This window comes from Prionailurus viverrinus, chromosome B1, assembly GCF_022837055.1.
Source record: "Prionailurus viverrinus isolate Anna chromosome B1, UM_Priviv_1.0, whole genome shotgun sequence".
Classification (NCBI taxonomy): Eukaryota; Metazoa; Chordata; class Mammalia; order Carnivora; family Felidae; genus Prionailurus; species Prionailurus viverrinus.
In genome coordinates, this window is record NC_062564.1 from 83,230,640 (window position 1) to 83,254,642 (window position 24,003).

At 40.0% G+C, this 24,003-nt stretch overlaps 1 protein-coding gene across 1 annotated transcript in view; it reads left to right on the forward strand.

Moving 5' to 3' along the window:
- FREM3 (FRAS1 related extracellular matrix 3) overlaps positions 1 to 24,003 on the forward strand; it is an 86,747-nt gene that overhangs the window by 46,617 nt on the left and 16,127 nt on the right. Inside the window, exons 3-5 of the mRNA XM_047856704.1 lie at positions 6,801 to 6,947; positions 10,371 to 10,601; positions 13,558 to 13,683. Coding sequence (XP_047712660.1) covers positions 6,801 to 6,947; positions 10,371 to 10,601; positions 13,558 to 13,683 — 504 coding nt within the window. The remainder of the gene's footprint in view (positions 1 to 6,800; positions 6,948 to 10,370; positions 10,602 to 13,557; positions 13,684 to 24,003) is intronic.

The following is a 24,003-nucleotide window of genomic DNA, read 5'->3' on the forward strand; positions in this document are numbered from 1 at the left end:
TACTGCTAAACATCCTACAATCCGCAGGACAGCCCCTCACAACAAAGAATTATCCAGCCTAAATGTCAATAGTATTGAGGTTGAAAAATGCTGCCCTAGAGTGTAACTAGATATGTAGCTGTTATCATTTGATATAGCAAATAACAAAGTATCATCCTTTGATAAGAAGATTATGGTTATGCTTGAAACTCTCCTTTTTTTTTTTTTTACTTCTGGATGGTAGTTTTATATCAGACTTACACAGTGGGATGAAACTAACTCAAAGGCTTCTTATTTTCCATTTTGTTACTTATTTTCCTTCACTGGCTCCCAAAGGCAACTGTCCCCAACGTTTAGTTCTTGATCTTCTTCTTTTGTTTTTTTTACAGTTACTTCCTTATTGAAATACATAACATCGTCTATGCAAAGTCTTTCATAAATTGGACTTTCATGCAGTCCAACGTCTGCATTCTTATTCATTATACATTAAACCACCTCTCATTATTTGGGATGTAATTGTTAATGCATCAGCTGGCTGCCTGCCTGCTTCTGGGTCCAGGGGAAGAAGCTGCACCTGTGAAGAGTGCTACCAACTGAAGCCTGGGAGGGCACAGCTAAGGCCTAGGCAACCATCCTCTCTGACCCCCACTGGAAAGGATCATAGTCACATCCCACACCTCCTCTCCTCCTCAGAATGCCCTGACTTCCAAAGCTAAAGGCCCTGTAACTGACCCTCACAGTCAGTTGGGACCTCCATCTTAGCAGGGGCTCCCTGGCCATTCCAACCACTTCCTCTTTCTTATATTCCAATCCCTTCTACCCCCACTCCCAACCCTTTCCCCAGCAAGTGATGGTGCATAGCCAACCAATAGGAGAGACTGAGTCAGAGCCACACATGCAAGTCAAGGTGACTGGTAGAGACCAACTCCTTTCCTCCACATTGCTCCTGGCTTGGCTCCTGTTTCAAAGTCCAGGGACCAACCGGTCTGAGAGTAGAAAAGGGCAATGCCTGAATCAGCTTCTTCAGGGCCCCAGGATGTCTGATGTCAGGTGCTCAGCCAGGATCATACTACTCTAAAGACAGTGTCTAAGAGGCAGTGTCTGACAAAGTACAAAAATTGTATAATATAGGAGCATCTGGGTGGCTCAGTCAGTTAAGCATCTGACTCTTGATTTCGGCTTAGGTTATGATCTCACAGTTTCATGAGTTCTAGCTCCACATCGGGCTCCACCCTGACTCTTCAGAGCTTGCTTGGGATTCTCTCTCTCCTCTCTCTGTCCCTCCCCATCTTGGGCTCTCTCTGTCTCTCTCAAATAAATAAACTTAAAAAAATTAGAAAAATTGGGGTGCCTGGGGGGAGCCTGGGTGGCTTAGTCAGTTAAGCATCTGATTTCAGCTCAAGCTATGATCTCTCAGTCCTTGGGTTCCAGCCTCACGTCAGGCTATGTCCTGACAGCTCAGAGCCTGGAGCCTGCTTTGGATTCTGTGTCTGTCTGTCTCTCCCCTGCTCATACTCTACACATCTCTCTCTCTCTCTCTCTCAAAATCTCAAAAATAAATAAACATTAAAAATTTTTTTTAGGGGTGCCTGGATGGCGCAGTCGGTTAAGCGTCCGACTTCAGCCAGGTCACGATCTCGTGGTCCGTGAGTTCGAGCCCCGCGTCAGGCTCTGGGCTGATGGCTCAGAGCCTGGAGCCTGTTTCCGATTCTGTGTCTCCCTCTCTCTCTGCCCCTCCCCCATTCATGCTCTGTCTCTCTCTGTCCCAAAAATAAATAAACGTTGAAAAAAAAATTTTTTTTTTAAATTTTTTTTAAAAATTGGGGTGCCTGGGTGGCTCAGTCAGTTGACTTCGGCTCAGATCATGATCTCACAGTTTGTGAGTTCGAGCCCTGCATCGGGCTCTGTGCTGACAGCTCGATCCTGGAGCCTGCTTTGGATTCTGTGTCTTGTCTCTCTGCCCCTCCCCAACTTGTGTTCTGTCTCTGTCTCTCAAAAATGTAAAAATAAATGTAAAAAAAATTTTTTAATTATAAAAATTTTATAACATATATTTAGCTCTTTATTGTTATTTTGAAAAACTGGACTTTAAAACTCCCTCTCAGAGACTCCCTGTATCACAGTACACCCATATATACATTTCTTGCCTTTGTCCATTCCTGAAACTTTTTCCCAAATCTCCAAGTATCCAAAATAACTGATGAACTTTTCCTTTGGACTTCTTATCATCCCTTCAAAGCCAAATCTGAAATTAAACTCCCAAGTTGTCTTCCCCTCCTAACTTCTCTATATCTGCTCACATTACACAATTCCTCCAGCTGCCCAATTTAAGCTCAGAGTCCCTCTCTGACAGCCTTCCTCACGTGTTCTGGCTTCTCATCCCCCAAACCTGTCAATTCTCCTTTATTCTCTCTAAACTGTCCATTTCTTCTCCACTATCACCGCCCAATGCTTAAGCCCTTACTGTCTCATGAAATCTGTCCATATCCTCTCTGAAGAAATTATACCTTGTGTCAAGTGACAAAAATAATACAATTGAGCAACCAGTTTGATATCCTTTATTCAAGAGAAAGCCATTCATGGACTGGGGGAGGCAGTGCCTCACAAGCAGTGGAACACTTCCCACAGGATTTGGGCGTGAGGGCAAGTCTCATAGAGCATTAGAAGAGGCAGTGCATGGTTGGCTGGGAGGCTGGAGATTTCCTTATAAGGCTTGCATTTCCCTTTTGAAGTATTTGAGTAGCCAAAGTTGAGTTGGAGGCTTGTATGTTGAGTTTCCTTGACAAGAGTTTCCAGTATGCACAGGCTGACTTAGGTTTAGATTTTGTGACATGGACTGGGCCACTGGTCCATTTTGTGGGTCCTGATATACAAATTAACTTTATCACTTGCATGTCTTTTGATCCACAACACTTAGCACAAATCTTAGCACTGTGTTTGCTGATTGGTTAGAATTTAAAGTAATTATTTATAGGATGTGTAAATGAGCAAACAAATGGTCTTCTGTACCTAACTGATTTATACATTTAAAAGTACTGATTTGTACTTATTTTCTCCTGCTTCTCCATTAAATTATGTGCATTGATGTCAGTATAACCTTAATGTGACCACTTTCTTTGAGTGCCTACTGTGTGCCAGGCATCATGCTCATCATTTTTACCTTTACTATCTTGGGTAATCCTTACAGCTCTGAGGAAGATATTATTCCTGTCATTGTTATTGTTATCATGCTCATTTAACAGTCAAAGAATCTACAATTCAATGGTACTTGGTAACTTTTCTGAGTCCATATAGCTAATTAATAGCAGAGTGGTCACTTGACGCTATATCCAAAGTCCCTGCTGTTTCTGTGCCACGTAGCTGCTTCTTGGGATTATCTGTACATTTTATTTTAAGAATCTGAGTACAGAAAAACTATTGGTGACAAGAATGTAAAAGGGCCCTCTACTATTTTCACCTAGTTTTTGCATCCTGATGTTAGGACACAAATACCATTTAGATATCTAAATCTTCGAGCGCTTTTCACTAAGAACTGCCTTCCTCCTCAACCTCACGCTGCAGCGAGGCCACACCTAATAACACCACAGCTACCCACACCCAAGCTTGACCATTGAAATGCCATAAGGCTAATCTATCTCTGCTGGTCATGTGAAATAAAGATAAGCAAATCAGGATACATGGGGGACACGCAGGATACATGCATGGACAAGTGGCGAAAGCTAGCTGGTATTCAGAGAATACAGAATGAAGCAAACAGAGAGAAGTCTTAACACGAAGCCATGTGGATCTAGGGGGCAGAAACTTAGGGTAGCTGCTAGGGTCTAAAGATTTTCAGACCCCGTTTTTTGAGAAATCCATATCATATACATTTGGGATGTGAAAATATTTTTGTCTCTACTTGTTGATCCTTTTTCATCATGGATATTTTGATTCGGAGAATCTTGTTTGCTATAGATTTTGCCCATTTCCATTTTTTAAAAAATGTTTATTTATTATTTTTGATAGAGAGAGAGCAAGTGGGGAAAGGGCAGAGAGAGAGGGAGACAGAGGATCTGAAGTGGGCTCTGTGCTAACAGCAGAGAGCCCAACATGGGGCTCAAACTCACGAACTGTGAGATTATGACCTGAGCTGAAGTTGGACGCTCAACTGACTGAGCCACCCAGGTGCTCCTTGCCCATTTCCCTTTTGAAGCATTTGAGTTGCATTGATCCAGGAGCATTAATCATAGGAGTGGCACTCAGAGTCAAAACCAGAGCACAGGACTAGAAGTCTGCAGTCCAGACAAGACCTTGCCACTACCCTGCACAGACCTGGCCCAGTTACTTTATTGTCCTGAAACTACTTGCCTAGATATACAATGAGACTAATATTTGTCCTATTCTGTAGTATGGTTATCAGAACAAAATAAAGCTTATATGACAGAACTTCAAAAAAGAGTAAACTTGAGGTATTATTTTGACTCATGATTTCAAAATCAAAACAAAACAAAACAAAACTACATACTTGATGAATTTAAGTGGTTTCAAACTAGAAACAAGACCAGTATCATATCTTTAAATAACATAAAAGGATTTCTGGTATATTTGTCTTACACTTTTCTGTACTTATCAAAATATCCACAATAATATCAATAATCTTCTTTAAAGAGAAGATAGATGGATCATAAACATGAAATTCAGCAGGTGCGTTTACCTTGCATTTATATATCAGTGCATTCCTGGTGCACCAAATGAGCACAACTTGTGATGTAATCAAATTATGATTTTAGCTGTATGTTCTTTTAACATTTTTTTCAGTGGTGGTGCTGGGAAGAAAGGTTCTTCCCTTCCTCCTACAATGGATACTTGGCAGTCACACAACTTTTCTAATCACTCTCAGATAAAAACATCTTACAGCCATATTAAATCAAAAACACAGTGTCAGTCTGGTCATTAGAATTCACAGCCCGAAGCAGTAATTAAATATCAGAACTTGTTCTGTGTTATGCCTTCTCTGCAGCTATTAGCCAGAGCTGGGACAAGGGGGGAGGGCAGAGGCCATCTTCTGCTCTTCCCATGTTCATGGTTCTCCTGGCTTCCTAGCAAAGCTTTGATCCTTCGGCTAGCCCCAGAGAGAGGGGAGATGGGGGACAAAGCATAGTCTGGTGTGGCAAGTATTGTTGCATCCGATGTTGGGGCCCCTGGATGGCAACTATTTAACGGCGACTCTTTCTTCCGTTGGTGTTTTCATGAGTTCCTTAAAGAGTCCTGACTATGGAACGTGCAGTTCCTCATCTTTCACCGTTTCTGCAGTTGGCAGGGATCTGGTGGTCAGCTTCCAGCTTCCCACTGGGATCGCATTGCCTCCTCGACAGGTTCTGTTGGGCAGATGACCCACCTCTGGCCCACACGCATGCTCTCCTTGTCCCAGTCTTCATGGGTAGTTAATTACTTCCCAAATGCAGGCCTCTCCACTCTCCCTACCCTGCCAAAGCCACATGAACTTTTTTGGTAATGCATCAGTCACATGAAGGGCATGTCAGCTCTCTAACAGGTTCATTGAAGCCCACTCTCCCTGGGCTGGAGGTGAAGAATGTAGCTCTACTCCTTGCCCACACCCTACTTGGGTGGTGGTAGAGATGCCCATCAGCTTTTTCTAAAGTACTCTCTTTACAAATCCTCCATTCTTGTTCTACATGTTGCCTTTTTATGATATGCTCGATCTGATTTAGGGGTTTAGTAGTTGTGGAACTGGTTAGTAAAGCTTTCTGTTGTAAACTTTGTAGGTGGTAGTCTGCCTATACTCACTTTGTTAGCTCATATCTATTATATTGGTGCCTCAGTTTCAACTGAGGCCTAGAGAGTCCTATTTCAACATCCTTTTACAAGTGATTATTTGTAACAATGGCTCCCCATTGGAGGGAAAACTGCTCTTTCTTCCAATCCACACACATTGCACAGGCTCAATATGGAGCCAGGTTAACCATCATCAAAGAAGCCTGTGACCCAGTGTGGACAAGAGGAAATAAGATAGACCCCCTATATCCTTGTCTCTTACAGTCCACTTGGACAGTTTTTAAACAGTGAGAATCTGAGTTCAGGTGCCTGGGTGGCTCATTCTGTTAAGCATCCGACGTCAGCTCAGGTCATGGTCTCGCAGTTTGTGAGTTTGAGCCCCTCATTGGGCTCTGTGTTGACAGCTCAGAGCCTGGAACCTACTTCAGATTCTGTGTCTCCCTCTCTCTCTGCCCCTCCCCTGCTCATGGTCTGTCTCTCTCAGTCTCTCTCTCTCTTTCTCTCAAAAATAAATAAACATTTAAAAAAAAATAAGAAGAAAAAAAGAATCTGAGTTCAAGACATCATACCAGATCCTCACAGTAATAAAATAAGGAAATATAATGTGGGCACTGTGTTCAGGGAAATTGTAGCCTGTTGTGAGAGCAAATGGATATATAAACAATACAAAAGAGTATATCAGAAGGCAGAGAAAGAAAACGAGGGGAGAAAGGAAGCAAACAAAGGAAACAGTGAGCAAAAGATGGGAGTGTTGAATATGAGTGAAATTTAAAACTACCAAGCTTTGGTTCTTTGGAACCCTAATGTGTAAGACCTTTTAGGAATAGACTCAGGTTAATAATCCTGCATTAAGCAGGGGGAACAGGGCCTCACATAGGGCTCATGACATTCTCTAGAAAAGCAAAGCACTTCTTTCTCTATAAAAAAGGAGCATGTATTTTGAAACCCTTGGCTTTAGAAGCAAAATGCAAACCCTGCATTAGATGATTTTTCTCTCTAATTCTCTCACTGTCATCCAACTTCTCCTTTACCCTTATCAATTGCAGGAGGAAATAAGCTAACACATCAACCTTTCCATTTGAACTGGGCTTGGATTTCTCTGGAGAAAGAATACTACATTGTGGATGAAGACTCCACGTTCTTAGAAGTGACCCTCACGCGCAGAGGGTATCTTGAAGAAACATCCTTTATCAGTGAGTAAATTTGGATTGGTTGATGGTAATAGGTAACAGAAACATGACATCTAAGCTTGGAAACAATTATGAGAGAACAGATTGGAAGAGAATCAGCAACCGGTTTGGGGAAACTTCTAAAGAAAATTTATGAAACGGTGCCATAGTTTTTACTCAATGTGAGTTATGGGCTTAAATATACACTCCAACTTTTCATCCTCCTCCTCCTGTTGGGACTTTCCTGGAAGGTTACATTATTTCTCTTTCCAACCCAGAAGATGCCAGGAAAATTTCATAGCCACATATCACAATCCCCAAGTCACTCAGTTTCTTTTAAAGTTGTTTTTAAGCATATAATACATGATTATGCTTAGTTCCAGCTATTTCTTTTGAAAAATTATTTGTGAGTACATGGTAATTATTATGTTTTGTTGTAGCTATTCTTTTGATTATATATAATTGTTTTCACCCTGCTATTAGATTATAAATTCCTCCAAAACATGTACAGCATCAAATTTTTCTATGTTCTACAACTTGGGGTAAACAGATATATAATGACTACATAATACATGTCATTATCATCATTAATTATTAACAATAATTTTTGTAATAATGCATTAGATTTTTATAATATCTGTAGCTGCCAAAACTTTCAGAGATCATTTTGTCTTTATTTTTCACTAACTATTGACAAGACAGATAGGAGTGTGTGTTATCTTCATCTTACAAATGAGCTTCCTGAGTTTCCCAGACATTCAGAATCCAGAGACCTGCCAACATATCAAAACTATTTGGAGAGAAGCCAGGAAGGAGACGGCTGAGAACAGGCAATTAAGAAAAGACAAGCTTTTCCCTAGTCTCCTCCCCAGGCCTGAGGCTCTGGGATCAGACTGTTCCCCTAGGAAAAGAGGTCAGCATAAGAACACTCTGATTTCTGGGTGGTCCTCAGCCTTAGTCTATGCTGCGGGTTACTTTCTCAACACACAGTAGAACTTACTGCAGGAACTTCAGGTGAAATATGCCTCCTTTTTCTTTAAGCGTTCTGTCTTTATAATTCTATCTCAGGGATTTCTCATAGGCATAAGATTGGGGTTAGTATGTCAAGAAGTATTTTCATATCCTGCCTAAGGAAAAGACTCATCTATCTGCCCAGAACCATTTGGATGGTTATAGAGTAAACTCTTCAGAGAGATGTCCTCAGCCTCCTTATCTGAACCAGCCCCTACACAGGTGCTATCCCCATGTCCTGCTTTATTCCACATGGACCATCCCTGGCATGCCTCATATGTCCATCTGTCCACTGTCTGTCTTCCTCAGTAGATTTCCAGCTCCACTAGGGCAGGTACTACATCCTGGGTAATGCCCAATTCTGAAAACAGCATGGGGAATATGGTAGTCACCCATGTATTGTTAAGTAAACTACATACAGTCAACTCTTCTGTCCTACAAAACACTACTTAAAACCACATCAACACCAAAGTAGGGAAACTTAGTGCTGCAAGAAGTCCATCTAATCCCTTCACCCCACCCCATGCTGGGGCTGGCAGTCAAAGTGAAGGAGCTAGAAGAAAACAAGACAAAGCAAAACAAAACAAACCAACTGTGGGATTTGAATTCCTGCTCTGATACATATTGTTTTTTGTGATGCTTTAATGACCTTCAATGTCTTTATCTGTAAAATATCCATCACAAGATTTGTAGATTAAATATGATGTGTGTAATTCAATCTAACATAGTCCCTGGCACACATTAAATACTTAATAAATGTTAAATATCATTATTATATCATGGCACTCAAAATCAAACAGAATTGAAATCACTTGTTTATCTTCCCTTGTAAACCTCTTTTTTATATAATTTATTTATTTTTGAGAGGAGGGGAAGGTCAGAGAAAGGGAGAGAGAGAAAGAATCCCAAGCAGGCTCTGCACTGTCAATGCAGATCCCGATGTGGGGCTCAAACTCACAAACTGTGAGATCATGACCTGAGCCAAAATCAAGAGCAGATGCTCAACCGACTGAGCCACCCAGGCCACCCCGTCTTCTAAACCTCTTAAAGGGTAGTGGTGGCTGTACCTCAGCATTGCATTCTTAGCACGTCACACAGAGTGCTCACCAAATATTAAGTAGTCATGTGCCTATTCAATTTATACAGCAGTACCCCCTGCCTCTGCTTAAGCTGTGGCTAAGGACAACAGACACTCCCTCTTCCTTATTTTCTCCAATTCCAACATGTGGCCAGAGGAGGCTCTTCCTAATATTGAGCATTCATTCTTGGTTACCAAACTAGTATTGATGCAAGCTTTCTTCAACAGTTTTTAAAAGTCAACACAAGCTCTCTTACCTTGGAAATTATTTTCACACTCTATAGATGTGGGTGTCTTTGAAAAGATATCAGATTCTCTGAGAATGAGTCAGAGGAAAGGGCAAAAGGAGCTATTCAGCTCATTTTATGTAAAGCTTTCCACAATAGCTGGTGTCAAGTCATAATATTCAATTTCATACACTGGAACAACTACAGAGTCTTCACCTTAAAATGAGAACTAAAGTGATGAGGTGTAGGTATTCTTGCTGCATTAGGCCTTCTTTGGGATGTTGGAATCAAACCAAACAATCTAGAATACTGCTTGAACATTTTGTGGTGTGGGGAGGCTCTATTCAGCCTGGATAGAGTAGCACCTTTTACCCTCGTACCTCACATTGAGTACTTTAACACTGTGTTGCTGGTGTTCAGTTTCTTCAGTGAGTCGCTGATTTCCTATTTCCTCACAGACCTCAGATCTATCCCCATCTCTCCATTTTCACCAACAGCGCCCTATGTGTCTGGAAAATTACTCACAATTCTCTTACAATCATAAATCACTAGATACATAAGGAATCAAGCCACGAGGAGTAAAGATCTGCATGAGAAAAAAAATTAATTTAATTAATGAAAATTATTAAAATTATTAGATACAAAATATTCACTCAATAAATATTCATGGAATACTTATTACATGCCAGGCACTGTTGTAATCACCAGCAGTGCATCAGTGAAGAAAACGGCCAAAGATCTCCACCTCCATATGGTGCACACACATTCTAGTGGCTTCTTTTTTAGACTCTGAGCTCTCTGGAAACTAAGACAGTTTTGTACTCATCTCTGATAAGCACCTGGTAGAGTTTGGCACATCAGATGCCCTCAATAAATATTTGTAAAATAAATAAGTTGAAGACTGTTCTCTCTTTTTGTCACTCCTCCTTCCCTGCTTTCCTCTCACTTCCCTGTACTTCTACTTACAAATACTCTTAGCCAATAAGTATAGTTTATAAATGTCTCTTGGGAGCATTAAAAGAAATAATTTCCATGTTATCTGTTTTTCATCAACAAAAGAATCTTCTTTGAAAGAAGAATATTTCTTCAGTCACTTGGCTTTACATTCATGGTCTCCCAATTCCTATTTAGGCATTGTAACCAAAGATGAAACTGCAAAGAAAGATAAAGATTTTAAAGGAAAGTCCCAGAAACATGTCCAATTCAGTCCTGGACAGACTACAGCCAAGTGGAGAGTGAGAATTATGTCCGACAATAAATATGAGGCTTCGGAGACCTTCCAGATCATTCTGTTGAACCCTGTCATGGCTGCACTGGAGTTTCCAGAAATGGCAACTGTTGAAATCGTAGACCCTGGAGATGGTACGTGGTTTCTCTTGATATGATTTATCAACCAGTACACATTCCTGTGTCCATTGCAGGCATTATACCTCCTCCCTCGGGCTCCATAAGCCACTGAATGTGTTCATACCATTTAGGATTTAAAGCTAAGTAGATCACTTAAAGGCAGTAATTTTTCCTTTGCCTCTTAAGGTATTTTTAAAGAAATAGAAATAGAAATTATTGAAATAGACATGACTTCACCAGCATCCCTTTAGAATATGCATAAGACCTTGTAGTTAACTTTCTACACACTCAGTAGGGCACAGCCTTGCCCCCAGATGGCTAATTCTCAGGGGTCATTCCAGGCCCACTATCTTCTCACAATTTTCTGGGAGCTCCCCACCAGATCAGAGGGGCACTTTAGATATCCCTTGTCCTAGATGTGGCTTCTGGGAGCAGTCAACTTGGTTTTAGTCTGTGTTCCAAAAAGTTCTGTTATAGTTGTGTATCATATTCTTGAATTCACAGATTCATTTTATTCATTTATTTGTTCATTAATACAACAAATATCTCCCAAGAGAAAGGGGAAAAAAAGTTTTAACTCATAATTGTGCTACTTCCTGCCCCTTTTTGTAAAAGAAGAATACTCCTTAAAGGAAGGTTTTAAAATTCATCTTTGAATTTTAATTAGACACATTGATTATCACAGTAGTTGAAAGAATTCAGGTGTCACCTAGAATTGCATGACTTACTACCAGGGCATAAGTCTGAGTTAAATTCACAAGAATGCATGGAGAGTCCTCTGTATTAGTATGTCCCAAAATGCATAACAGAGAACAGTAGTATAATAGAATTTCTACAACAGGGTCAGAAAGATTTCCATGGACCAAAGAAATCTAGAAACTGTTTCAAATATCTTCCTTCCTTTGAAGCATCATAATTCATGCTAGCATATTAATGTTTCTAAAACACTTGCCTGTAAAGAAACCTGTTTAACTTTGTTTAACCGGTTTCTCCAAACTAGACCATGGACTTTTTAAAAAATTTATTGTCCTTACGGAAAATCCTTTAAAATCTCTTGGTTATAGTTTTCTTGAAATACAATTTGGGAAATATTATTCTATATGCTTTGCATTTTGGCAGACAAAAGTAGAAAACATTGCCCTATAACCCGGTGAACAAATAGAAAACATTGCCCCAATACCCAATCTTATCAGTTTTATTGATAACAACACTTAGACACATGAATCAACTATGAAAGCCAAATGTTAAGATACATGGCTAAAGCAGTAAGAGTTCTGAGGTGAGAAAGTAGAGAGAACATCATAGTCCTAAGTGGTTAAACCTCCTGCAAGAGGGAGGGTTTGAGCTGAGTCTTGAAGAATAAATGAGATTTGGCATGGATGGAAAGGAGTAGCCTTTTCAAAGTGTGAAAATGGAGAACATATCTGAATAACCCAACATTAATGTATTTTTCCAAGTTTTTTCACATGAAATCAATAACTTTAGCTTACTTTTAGCTTCTTCCATTATGCCAGGTTTTTGAATCAAGGTATGTGAAGACAGTAGACTACCATTGGAGGGTAAAATGGAAGAAAGAAAATTATCACTTGTCTTCTTCCTCTGTAACTCAGGACCAATATTTACTTGGAGGTAGTAACTGTTGAAACTAATTTAGGCAGCAAAATAAAGAAGAAAAAAATTAACCCATAATTAACTACACAATTCAACATTGAATTCTGGGTTTTCACTTAGTAATAGTTCCAAAAGAAGAAAGTATAGTGTACAATATTTTCCCTTCTTGCTTTCAAGAGGAAGATTCTATGCGTATATATGTTATGAAGGAAAGAACTGAAGAAGTTAAATATGGTTTGATCCAGATAGTTACTTCAGTTGTCCACTTGACGCTGTGAGTAGGAACAATCCACTTTAAATTTTTATATTTTTAAAACAAACACACATAAAGCGGTGCCTGGGTGGCTCAGTCAGTTGGACAGCCAACTTTGGCTCAGGTCATGATCTCACAGCTCGTGAGTTCAAGCCCCACGTTGGGCTCTGTGCTGACAGTTCAGAGCCTGGACTCTGCTTTAGATTCTGTGTCTCCCTGTCTCTCTGCCCCTCACCCACTCACACTCTGTCTTTCTCTGTCTCTCAAAAATAAATATTTTTAAAAATTTTAAACAAACATACATATTTAATTATACAGTGTCCATGCTTAATGAAAAGCCCTGGAAAACATTGAAAAGCCCAAAGAAAAATAGTACACACAATTCCATCAACAAGAGATGACCAATATTCATATTTCAGTGAATATTCTGGTAAGGTGTATACATGCATAAATACACACACATGTGCATGCATGCAGGTGCACACACTGGACACAGCTCAGTAAATTTAAGTGAGAATATTATTTTTAAAAATAAGGATATGAGCATATTAACTATAATTAAAATAAAAAGCCTGATTAAAAAAAATTAAGGGTAGGACCAGCAACTTATTTTTCTCAAAATATTAACTGGCCAGGTTCTTCCACACAATATCTGTCCAATAAGTGTTGAATAAAATTTTTGTTGAGTAAAGCAGGGAAAAAATTTTTCTGCATTAATGAATTAGATTACCTGACCATTAAAAGCATTTTAAAAATAAGCAGTAAAAATAAAGTAAGGGCAGAAATGTGTGATCTCTATATAAAAGACCTAAAATTTGACCTCAAAAAAAAAAAAACCAAGACACAATTTCTGCAAGATTTTCCTTTCCATTTTAGTGCTAGCTTTCCTTTTTTAACCTTTCAAAAGACTCCTAAACCCAATTGCGCTGCCTCTCCAGCTCCACTTAATAATAAACATTTCCTATTCCCACTCTATTTCATGTAGTCATTTGTGTTGGAGAAATATAGGGGGCAAAGACTATGTATATTTCTACTCAGGTTAAAATATCACCAGTATCACTAATCCAACTGAAGTCTTGCTAAAGAGTCTTCTACCATCTTTTCTAGAATCAACAGTTTATATTCCAGAGGCAGAATACAAAATAGAGGAGCATGTTGGAGAACTTTTGATTCCTGTAAGGCGGTCTGGAGATTCTAGCCAAGAACTGATGGTCATTTGCTCTACACATGAAGGTATGAGGCTTTGTGGGGTACAGATACCCAAGAATAAGATTCTTAGGATTGTGGGGATGTGGGGAGTAGCTGAGTGGTGAGTCAAGTGCTTCGGGAGGACTGGGAAGCCTGGACCAGCCCCTGCTCTGTGCCCTGCTGCTTGACAACTTTGTAATCACATGCAGGTGCCCTAACTCCTCTGGAGCTGGTCTCATCAAACAAGGATAAAATTTTACTCAAAATTGGTATGAAAGCGAATGTTGTGACTACCTCATGAAGTTTTTTGAGGGTCAAATGAGATATTTTATGTGGGAATAGTTTAAATATGCTGGTGGAAAATATAAATAAAGGATTCTTAATTTTAATAGCTAGCATTGCATTGAAGAAACAACGTAAAGTAGTCCATATGTACTATTCAATCTCTTCTCTCTCCTCACCCCCAACAATTAAAAATACTCCCTAATTATGGGCCCGGGTGTCCTCACACCTCAAAATAACATCCCATTCTTTCTGACCTCTCCACTTCTATACAGTCAAAATTGAATTGTCCTCTGTCCAATCCCTCAAAGTCATATTTTCTCACTCATTAGAACTATGTAATAGGCAAAAAGGATGGACCTATAAGAAGACCACGCAAATGAGAAAAATAAGCTGTAAAAATAAACTACATTTTTCTATGTTCACACTAGTAGTTCACCTCTGACACCAGATGTGTGCAGGTTTTTCCCACACCAAACAATTCTCCAGTTTCTATGCACACCAGCTGAGTACCCTAAAATTCAATTCTGATGCCATCTACCTGGAGATAACACAGACCCCAAAGGGTAAGAGCTCCATCCCGGAAGACTGCCTCCATTTCAGGCACCTATGTCAAGTTTAGGCTGTTAAGGTTGTTACCTGTGTTTCTGAATTACTGGGTATCAATTAGAAGTTCCCACCACCCCTGTTTGGGTTTGAGAATTTTCTAGAACAGCTCACAGAACTCAAGAAACCATTTACTTACTAGATTACATGTTGTAAAGGATACAACTCAGGAACAGCAGATGGAAGAAATGCACAGGCAAAGTATGTGGGAAGGGGCACAGAGCTTCCTTGTCCTCTCTGGGTGGGTCACCTTCCCAGCACCTAGACATGTTCGGCAACCCAGAAGCTCTCTAACTCCTTTGTTTAGGGTTTTTATGGAGGCTTCATTACATAGCCATGATTGATTAAATCATTGGGCATTGGTGATTAAATTTTCTTCCAACTCCTCTCCCCTCCCTGGAGGTTAGGGAGTAAGGCTGAAAATCCCAACCTTCTAATCACTGGTTGGTTTCCCTGTCAACCAGTCTCCATCCCAAGGCTATCTAGGAGCCCTCACCTCTAGTCATCTCTTTAGCATGCAAAAAGACACATCACTTCAAAGATTCTAAAGGTTTAAGGAGCTTGCATACCAGGAAACAAGGACAGAAACCAAATATTATGTCACAGGCTAATTTATTCAGAGCTCACCATAGAAAGGGGATCAGCCACCATCACTTGCATTTGGCAGAGACTCAAAGACAGGCAGAGGATTGAAATGCTTTATTGTGGAAAAAAAGGAAGCTATTCCTTGATTAGAGGCTGTTGGCATAAGGAGGCTGGGGGTCTGCATATTAGATTAAGGAAGTATATTTGGCTTTCTCTGGTTGGTCCTAAATCGGAAGCCCGGGCAAAAATTAGAGAAGCTGGCAGTTACTAACTCCTGACCATTTGAAGACAATTGTTACAGTGGTAGTGGTTTCACTTCCTAGACTGGTTGCTGCAGAGGGATGGTGGATCAGACTCCTATTTTTATATATGGTCTGACCACTCTCTGTTCATATATCCAATCTGTCCACATCTGTGCTCACACTTGCTAAACATCCAACAATGCACAGCACAGCCCCCACAATTAAGAATTATATACCCAAAATATTAGTAGTGCCAAGGTTGAGGAGAGGAATGAGAATAAGTTCTCCTCTGCCCCGAGGACAAGGAATTTGGCAGTAAGCAGATAATTCATTTTGAGATTTTCAAAGCCAACTACAAGGACAAGCCCCTGTAGTACATCTTTACGATCTTCATGTTTGTGTTCAGCTGTATATCTGGAGATGAACTGCCCTGTCGCCTATTCTGTAACTAAGAGTGCCCTCTTGAAGGGATCAGCTGCACTGCCAGCTACATGTAACTTCAGAATCTCTTAAGTTTTAACCTGCTGTTCCCCCATGTGGGAAGTGAAAAGCAACAAGAAGAAATAATAAGGTGAGACAGCCTTTGAGGTCCTTGCCAGGTGATCCCTGGAAGGCTATGCTTCTCTTTCTCTCCCAAGTCCACACAGGGCTCTGGTTGAAGTCTTACAATGAATGAGGACCTGGGCATACAGGGGAGTGGCTGTAGGTGGGCCAAGAAGCTGATGGAGAAAGTGCACTCATTCTCTGCTCCACGCTTCCAGATTGGCTTCTGATACCAGTGGCATATTCTCTGTCCACACCCATACTGTCTGGAAGACAATGATTCTAGAGTTTCCCAGATGTAAATAAGAGGAATGAGGTGGTAAAAAGCCCAACTTGGAAGATCAGTTGCAATTGCTAAGTTGGAAGAGACTGCCAATGTCTGCCTATCCCTCTACTTCTGGAACGAGCTACATTGTAGGAAGACAAGCAGAGCAAACTAAGAAGTTCAGAAGATTTGGCAGTGAGCCAACTAAAATAAGGGGATGCCTCCCCCCCAACATGGGAGAAGCTACACCCAGATCTAGCTTCCCATAGAACTCTTCAATGGGACCCAACTTCCAATAAGGTCTCTAGGTTCAAGACTGGGAGTCCCAGAAAACTTTCTACCTAGCTGGCACACAACTCAGACTGCTCTGCACCTGAATCTTGACCCACACAAAAGACAATTCTCATGCTTTCAGTAAAAAAAAAAAAAATTCCTTCTTCCATTTTGAGTTTATTTTTGTGAATGGTGTAAGAAAGTGGTCTAGTTTCATTCTTCTGCATGTTGTTGTCCAGTTCTCCCAGCACTATTGGTTAAAGAGACTGTCTTTTTTCCATTGGATATTCTTTCCTGCTTTGTCAAAGATTAGTTGGCCATACTTTTGTGGGTCCAATTCTGGAGTCTCTATTCTATTCGATTGGTCTATGTGTCTGTTTTTGTGCCAATACCATGCTGTCTTGATGATTACAGCTTTGTAGTAGAGGCTAAAGTCTGTGATTGTGATGCCTCCCACTTTGGTCTTCTTCTTTGATATTACTTTGGCAATTCAGGGCCTTTTGTGGCTCCATACAAATTTTAGGATTGCTTGTTCTAGCTTCAAGAAGAATGCTGGTGCAATTTTGATTGGGATTGCATTGAATGTGCAGATTGCTTTGTGTAGTATTGACATTTTAACAATATTTATTCTTCCAATCCATGAGCACAGAATGTTTTTCCATTTTTTTGTATCATCTTCAATTTCCTTCATAAGCTTTCTATAGTTTTCAGCATACAGATCTTTTACATCTTTGGTTAGGTTTATTCCTAGGTATTTCATGATTCTTGGTACAGTTGTGAAACTCCACACCCGAAAAACAAATAATCCAATGAAGAAATGGGCAGAAGACATGAATAGACACTTCTCTAAAGAAGACATCCAGATGGCCAACAGGCACTTGAAAAGATGCTTGTCACTCCTCATCAGGGAAGTGCAAATCAAAACCACACTGAGATATCACCTCACGCCAGTCAGAGTGGCTAAAATGAACAAATCAGGAGACTATAGATGCTGGAGAGGACATGGAGAAACGGGAACCTTCTTGCACTGTTAGCGGGAATGCAAACTGGTGCAACCACTCTGGAAAACAGTGTGGAAGTTCCTCAAAAAATTAAAAATAGATCCTATGACCCAGCAACAGCACTTCTAGGAATTTATCCAAGGGATACAGGAGTGCTGATGCATATGGGCACTTGTACCCCAATGTTTATAGCAGCACTCTCAACAATAGCCAAATTATGGAAAGACCCTAAATGTCCATCAACTGATGAATGGATAAAGAAATTGTGATTTATATGTACAATGGAATACTACTTGGCAATGAGAAAGAATGAAATATGGCCTTTTGTAGCAACGTGGATGGAACTGGACAGTGTTATGCTAAGTGAAATAAGTCATACAGAGAAAGACAGATACCATATGTCTTCACTTTTATGTGGATCCTGAGAAACTTAACAGAAGACCGTGGGGGAGGGGAAGGGGGAAAAAAAGTTACAGACAGGGAGAGGCAAACCATAAGAGACTCTTAAAAACTGAGAATAAACCGAGGGTTGATGGGGGTTGGGAGGGAGGGGAAAGTGGGTGATGGGCATTGAGGAGGGCACCTGTTGAGATGAGCACTGGGTGTTGTATGGAAACCAATATGACAATAAATTTCATATTAAAAAAATTTTTTAAAGAATAAAAAGGCCAGGGTTTTCCCCTTGGAGAACAAAGCCCCGGTGTTCATGATCACATCCTGACTCTCGCACATCCTTGTGGAACAAGAACTTATAAATCTGTATGTGCATTTGAGTGGCATCGTGGTATTTATCTTCATCTAATCCCCACAGATACTTAAACGTCTCAGGGGATGAAAGTTTAGTTTGGTCTTTTAAACCTTATAGAAGTCTCATTAAAATAAATCCTTACCCATTCTTATTTTCATGAATAAAATACACATAAGCTCTATAAACAGTGGAATGGAAAGCAAACTCATGCTTTGTACATTAGTAGGAATTCACAAATATTAGAACTGTATTACACTTAGATGTAGATGAAATGAGTGGATGAAATGAGTGGCTAGTTTTATGTTGTACTTTGATGGGGATGTCAAGTTCCCACCATTAAAGTTTCAGTCTGCCATGGCATTGCCTGAACTTGCTACCTGCCCGATTTGTGCATCATCAGTATTCTCACACAATGATATGGGGGCATCGTACTTTAAAGAAATTCTTGGGGTGCCTGGGTGGCTCAGTCGGTTGAGCATCCTACTCTTGATTTTAGCTTAGGTCATGATCCCAGGGTTGTGGGATCAAGCCCCACATGAGACTCCAACCTGAGCATGAAGCCTGCTTAGTATTCTCTCTCCCTGTCCCTCTGCCCCTCTCCCCTGCTTGCACTAAATAAGTAAATATTTAAAAAATTTATTTGGGAGAAGAAGAAGAGCTGAAGGAATAAACTCTCTCGATGAGTGAGAACTATTACTCCCTAGAGAAATGTCTTAAGCTCAAAGATACCTTGGGAAAGGATGTGTGCAAATTAGTTCTTGGCCCTGTTTTATTGTCAAGATAGATGATATCCATCTTTTTCTTCTCATTAGTTACATCCTTGTTAGGAAACTGCTCTTACTGGGAGAAAAAAAAAAGGCAAATGAAGAGCAAACCACAGAACCTAAAACCAACATCCCAGGACTGGTTCTGAACCATCCTGTGGTTTTGGTCAGCCCCAAGTCAAATATGTTGAGGTTTTTAAATGATCAACTTTCTCCAGTTGTAAGGGACTATGTGGTAAGCCACAAGCCACGGCCCAGCCCCACTTCTCTGATAGGCTTGTTTCTCTGGGTCATGTTAAAAAGGAGACAGAAAGCAAATTATTCTGAGCAGGTTCCAAGTACATCCAAACAAAAGACCTTCTCTTTTTTTTCTTTAAAAAAAATATTCTGGGGGCACCTGGGTGGCTCAGTCGGGTAAGCATCCGACTTTGGTTCAGGTCATGATCTCACAGTTCGTGAGTTCAAGCCCCTCATCGGGCTCTGTGCTGACAGTTCAGAGCCTGGAGCCTGCTTCAGATTCTGTGTCTCCCTTTCTCTCTGCCCCTGCCCTGCTCACACCCTGTCTCTGTCTCTCAAAAAGTGAATAAACGTTAAAAAAATTTTTTTTTACTTCTGTTTCTTTGAGTATAGGTATGTTTGTAGTTTATAGAAGTTATACCTTGCATTTTTTTTGGGGGGGGGGGCCTTTGGATCATTCAGAAGTTCCTTAACTGTAGGCTTGCTGGGAGTAAACTCCTTCAGTTTTTCGTTTATCAGAACATGTTTTTATTTCAACTTCCATCTTGCAATTCTAGGTTGACGGTTATTTTCTTCCGGCATTTTGACACTTCAGCATCTTCCAGCTCCTTGTGCTGTTGTTGAAAAGCCTGCCCATGGTCTAAAGTCATCTTTGCAGTGATCTGTCTTTTCTATGCGTTCAAGATCTTCTCACATTTGTTTGGCTGAATCTGTGAAAGATCTGAGGGCTTTACTTGAGGATGCTTTCCTCCAAGGAGGATTTGTGTTGCTTCTTCCAGGATGTAAGAGCAGCGCTGATCCAGAAACACTCCTGCTCCCCTGCATCCCCAGACTTAATTGTACAGTTTCAGATTCTGCTCTCTGATGGAGCCTCGGCCCGGGGCCCAGTCTCCCCTGAAGTGTGAGGCTGCACTTGCTGTCAGGATGACACCAGCTTCCGAGTGGGATTCCCTTCTCTAGCTTTATGGCATTTGGGGTTTGGGGGCTTTAAGATCTTGCTTTTGTTTTATTCTGGCCCTGGTGATTTTCCTTATTCCTATGAGCATAGAAAAGTTAGAATACTATTTCCTCTAGATGATTTGTAGTGGGAGAGCACCCCAGTACACCCCAGTAGTCAGCCAAACTACTGGTAACTCTTCTAGACTCTTCTAGACAGAGCTTCTGGTGCTGCTCCAGCCCAGCCTTTCCCAGCCTTTCTTTCATTCCACTTGCTCCTGCACCTCCCCCAATCATGGACCCTCCTGGGCATGAAATGAACTGTGCCTGGGGCTTCTGACAATAACCTGCTTCAACCAGGAGTTAAATGCTGCTTTTCCAAAGAAGAGTGACTTTCTGTCTTGCTGCCCTATTAAAAAAAAATCTATGTTGGGGCGCCTGGGTGGCGCAGTCGGTTAAGCGTCCGACTTCAGCCAGGTCACGATCTCACGGTCCGGGAGTTCAAGCCCCGCGTCGGGCTCTGGGCTGATGGCTCAGAGCCTGGAGCCTGTTTCCGATTCTGTGTCTCCCTCTCTCTCTGCCCCTCCCCCGTTCATGCTCTGTCTCTCTCTGTCCCAAAAATAAATAAACGTTGAAAAAAAAAATCTATGTTAAATGAAATTTGTATGTTTAAAAGAATTTACAATTAAATACTATAATAACTAAAGATAATGTGGGGAAGTAAAAGATGCCCCATCAGGAGATGAATATTTTACTTATGGAGAGTCAATCAGGGAGTCCTCTACCTCAATTTTCTCATTGATAAAGTGCCCTAGCCACCTCAGAAAGTTATCAAATACTGTAATATAGTGATTCAATTAACCTGTAGTGTAGTTTCTTGATAGAACTTTCTCTGACTTTAAGTACCATCTATGATTTTTATAAAGCAAATGTACTATGTAGCTGCAGAAACTGAGCCATATAGTCTCTGTAAAGAAACAATTTTTTTTTAAAATAACTTCATAGATTCTCCCACTCCTAGTGATGTCTGAACAAGAGACATATTATAGGAGAGCCTTCTCTAATATTCCTTGCAAGAATGCTATAGAACAACCACTGGTCAAGTGGCCTAACAAGACTTGAGGCTCAGTTGCTAAAGCATCTTTTTGAAAACAACCTGGAACCACATTCATGCTCCTTGGACATGCTTTATTATTAAAAAAGAGATATGTACAGACTATTGCCAAGGAACCTGATCTTATAACTCAGGTTATATTTGATGTTTTCAGAACAAAATTTTCTCTCTTAATTCCTGGGGATCTTAACTTGCTATCAATAAAACAGAGCTTTAATTTTTTTTTAACTAAAATAAATACCAGTATTCTCTCTTCTTGCCTGTTACACATAACTGATCATTGGTTTTCCAAAATTAAATTTCCAGAATCCTAGGAAGAATGGACCACTTAAATAAACTGAAATTTTTTTATTAAATGAGATATAAATTAGACTACCTTTCTCTATCAATGCTTGTTGTTTTAAAATTTTAAAAAAACATGCTAAAATATATTGTTTTACTTTTGGTTTGAGTCGAGTTTCACAGCCAAATGATTTTCAATAACAATTATATTTTAATCTTTCATTGAACCCAGAAAGCTACCTAATTACACGAATGTCTATTTCACCAAGTGGATCAGCCAGCTGAAAAAATTGAACAGAAAAGGGAAAAATCCCAATCACTTTTGTTTTATGAACTATGATAAATCCTTATTTGACTATTCACTAGACAAAATATATTGAGAAAGAGATTTCATAAAGACAGCTGCTATTTAATAAAGATAGCATTAGATACTTACTATGCAAGTCCAGTGTATATCTGCTTTTGGTATTTATCCTGAGGAGCTAAATGTGCAGTTTCTGATAAGGATGTTTTCTCACTTCAGCTGTCATATCAACATTCTGCATGCCAGACGACTAGGGAAAATTTTTAAAAAGTGTATTCTCCAATGTATAATCCCTTTTAAACTTTGGGCTCTTAAAAAAGCATCTCAAAGGTTGTTTTTTAATCTGATTATTGAAAGAGTTTATTGCTTTTCCCCATTTTTTGTGTATATCCTGAAGGCTAAAAAGTCTCCCTAATCAACGGAGTGTCTCATTGTGTTCCTGTGAACTTTCTGTGTTGTAGGCACTTACCTCTCTATTTAGTTGGGGAGGGCCTCTCTCTAACACTTCTTGATAGCCCTGTCTTTGACACTCTGGGAACCAGCCTCTCCTTCCTGACTTGGCTCACAGAGCTCTTCCAAGCATGGAGTTCACAGGACTGAAGTGGGAGGGAACATCATGAAGGAATAAATTTCAAACTACAGGCTGGAACTGGAGCTTGGCTGGCTTCCCCAGCAAATGACAATCCCCCAGGATAGCTATCCACACCTAGAAGTTACTGCCCTCTGCCTTTGTAAACATGTTTTATTTCCATCAATCCCTCCAGCTCTAACCTTTATTTTTAGGTTCCCAGAATTAAAAAAAAAAAACAGTCAATTTGCTACTACCTGATAATTCTAAAATTTGTGCTATTGAAAAATCATCCTGAAACATTTTGTGAGTTAGTGCCCTTCCGAGCAAAACCTATGAAGTCAGTTTAGGAATCTTCTTCACTTTCTGACAAGGTGTGTGTATACATCAAACACACATTCATCGATATCAACTTATATTTATATCAATGCACATTAGCAGGAAGGCAGTGGACATTGGTGTTAGCCTGTATATATGTATATACCATAGCCACAAATAAGAAAGACACCTGCAAAACTAGAATGTCCAGTTCAGAAGCTTACTGTCATATCCCCATTGCTTCTTATTAAGGAGAAGTGTAGTGAGAAATATTTATTCTTTTCAAAAAGTGCTTATTTAATATATTGAGTAATGTTACAGTCTTTATTCTACCTAAATCTGGTCTGGCTAGGTCATTTAAATTACTGTAACTACTTTTTACTCTTTTAGCTCTAAACCTGTTGTGTTGATATTTTTTTTTAATACTGCAGAAAAATATACTGACTTGAACTCTTGGTGGGGATTATAAAATGGTACAACGGCTATGGAAGTAGAGAGGTTCCTCAAAGAATTAGAAATAGAACTGCTATATGGTCCAGCAATTCCATTTCTGGGGATATATCCAGAGAAGTTGGAAGGAATTGAAAAGATATTTGCATACCCTTGTTCATAGCAACATTATTCACAGTAGCCAAGGTGAAGCAATCCAAGTATTCATGGACAAATGGATGGATAAACAAAATGTGATTTATATGTACAATGGAGTATTACCCAGCCTTAAAAAAGAAGAAAATTGGGAAACCTGGGTGGCTCAGTCAGTTAAGCATCCGACTTCGGCTAAGGTCATGATCTTGCAATTCGTGGGTTCGAGCCCCGTATTGGGCTCTGTGCTGGCAGCTCAGAGCCTGGAGCATGCTTCGGATCCTGTGTCTCCCCTCTCTCTGCTCCTTCCCCACTTGCACTGTGTGTGTGTGTCTCTCTCTCAAAAATAAATAAACATTAAAAAGAAGAAGAAGAAAATCCTATCACATGCTACACCATGGATAAAACCTTGAAGACATTGTGCTAGAGGAAATAAGAGAGTCACAAAAAAGAGATAAATACTGTGTTATTCCACTTACATGAAGTACTTAGAGTTGAAAATTCATGGTGGTTGCTGGAGACTGAGAGAGGAGGGGAAAATGGGGAGTTGCTATTTAATGGGTATAGAGTGTCAGTTTTGTAAGATGAAAAAAATCTAAATATTTCACAATAATGTGAATAAACAACACTATTGATATGTACACTTAAAAATGGTTAAGATAGTAAATTTTAGGTTATTTTTATTTTACCACAATAAAAAATTGCACTAATTCCC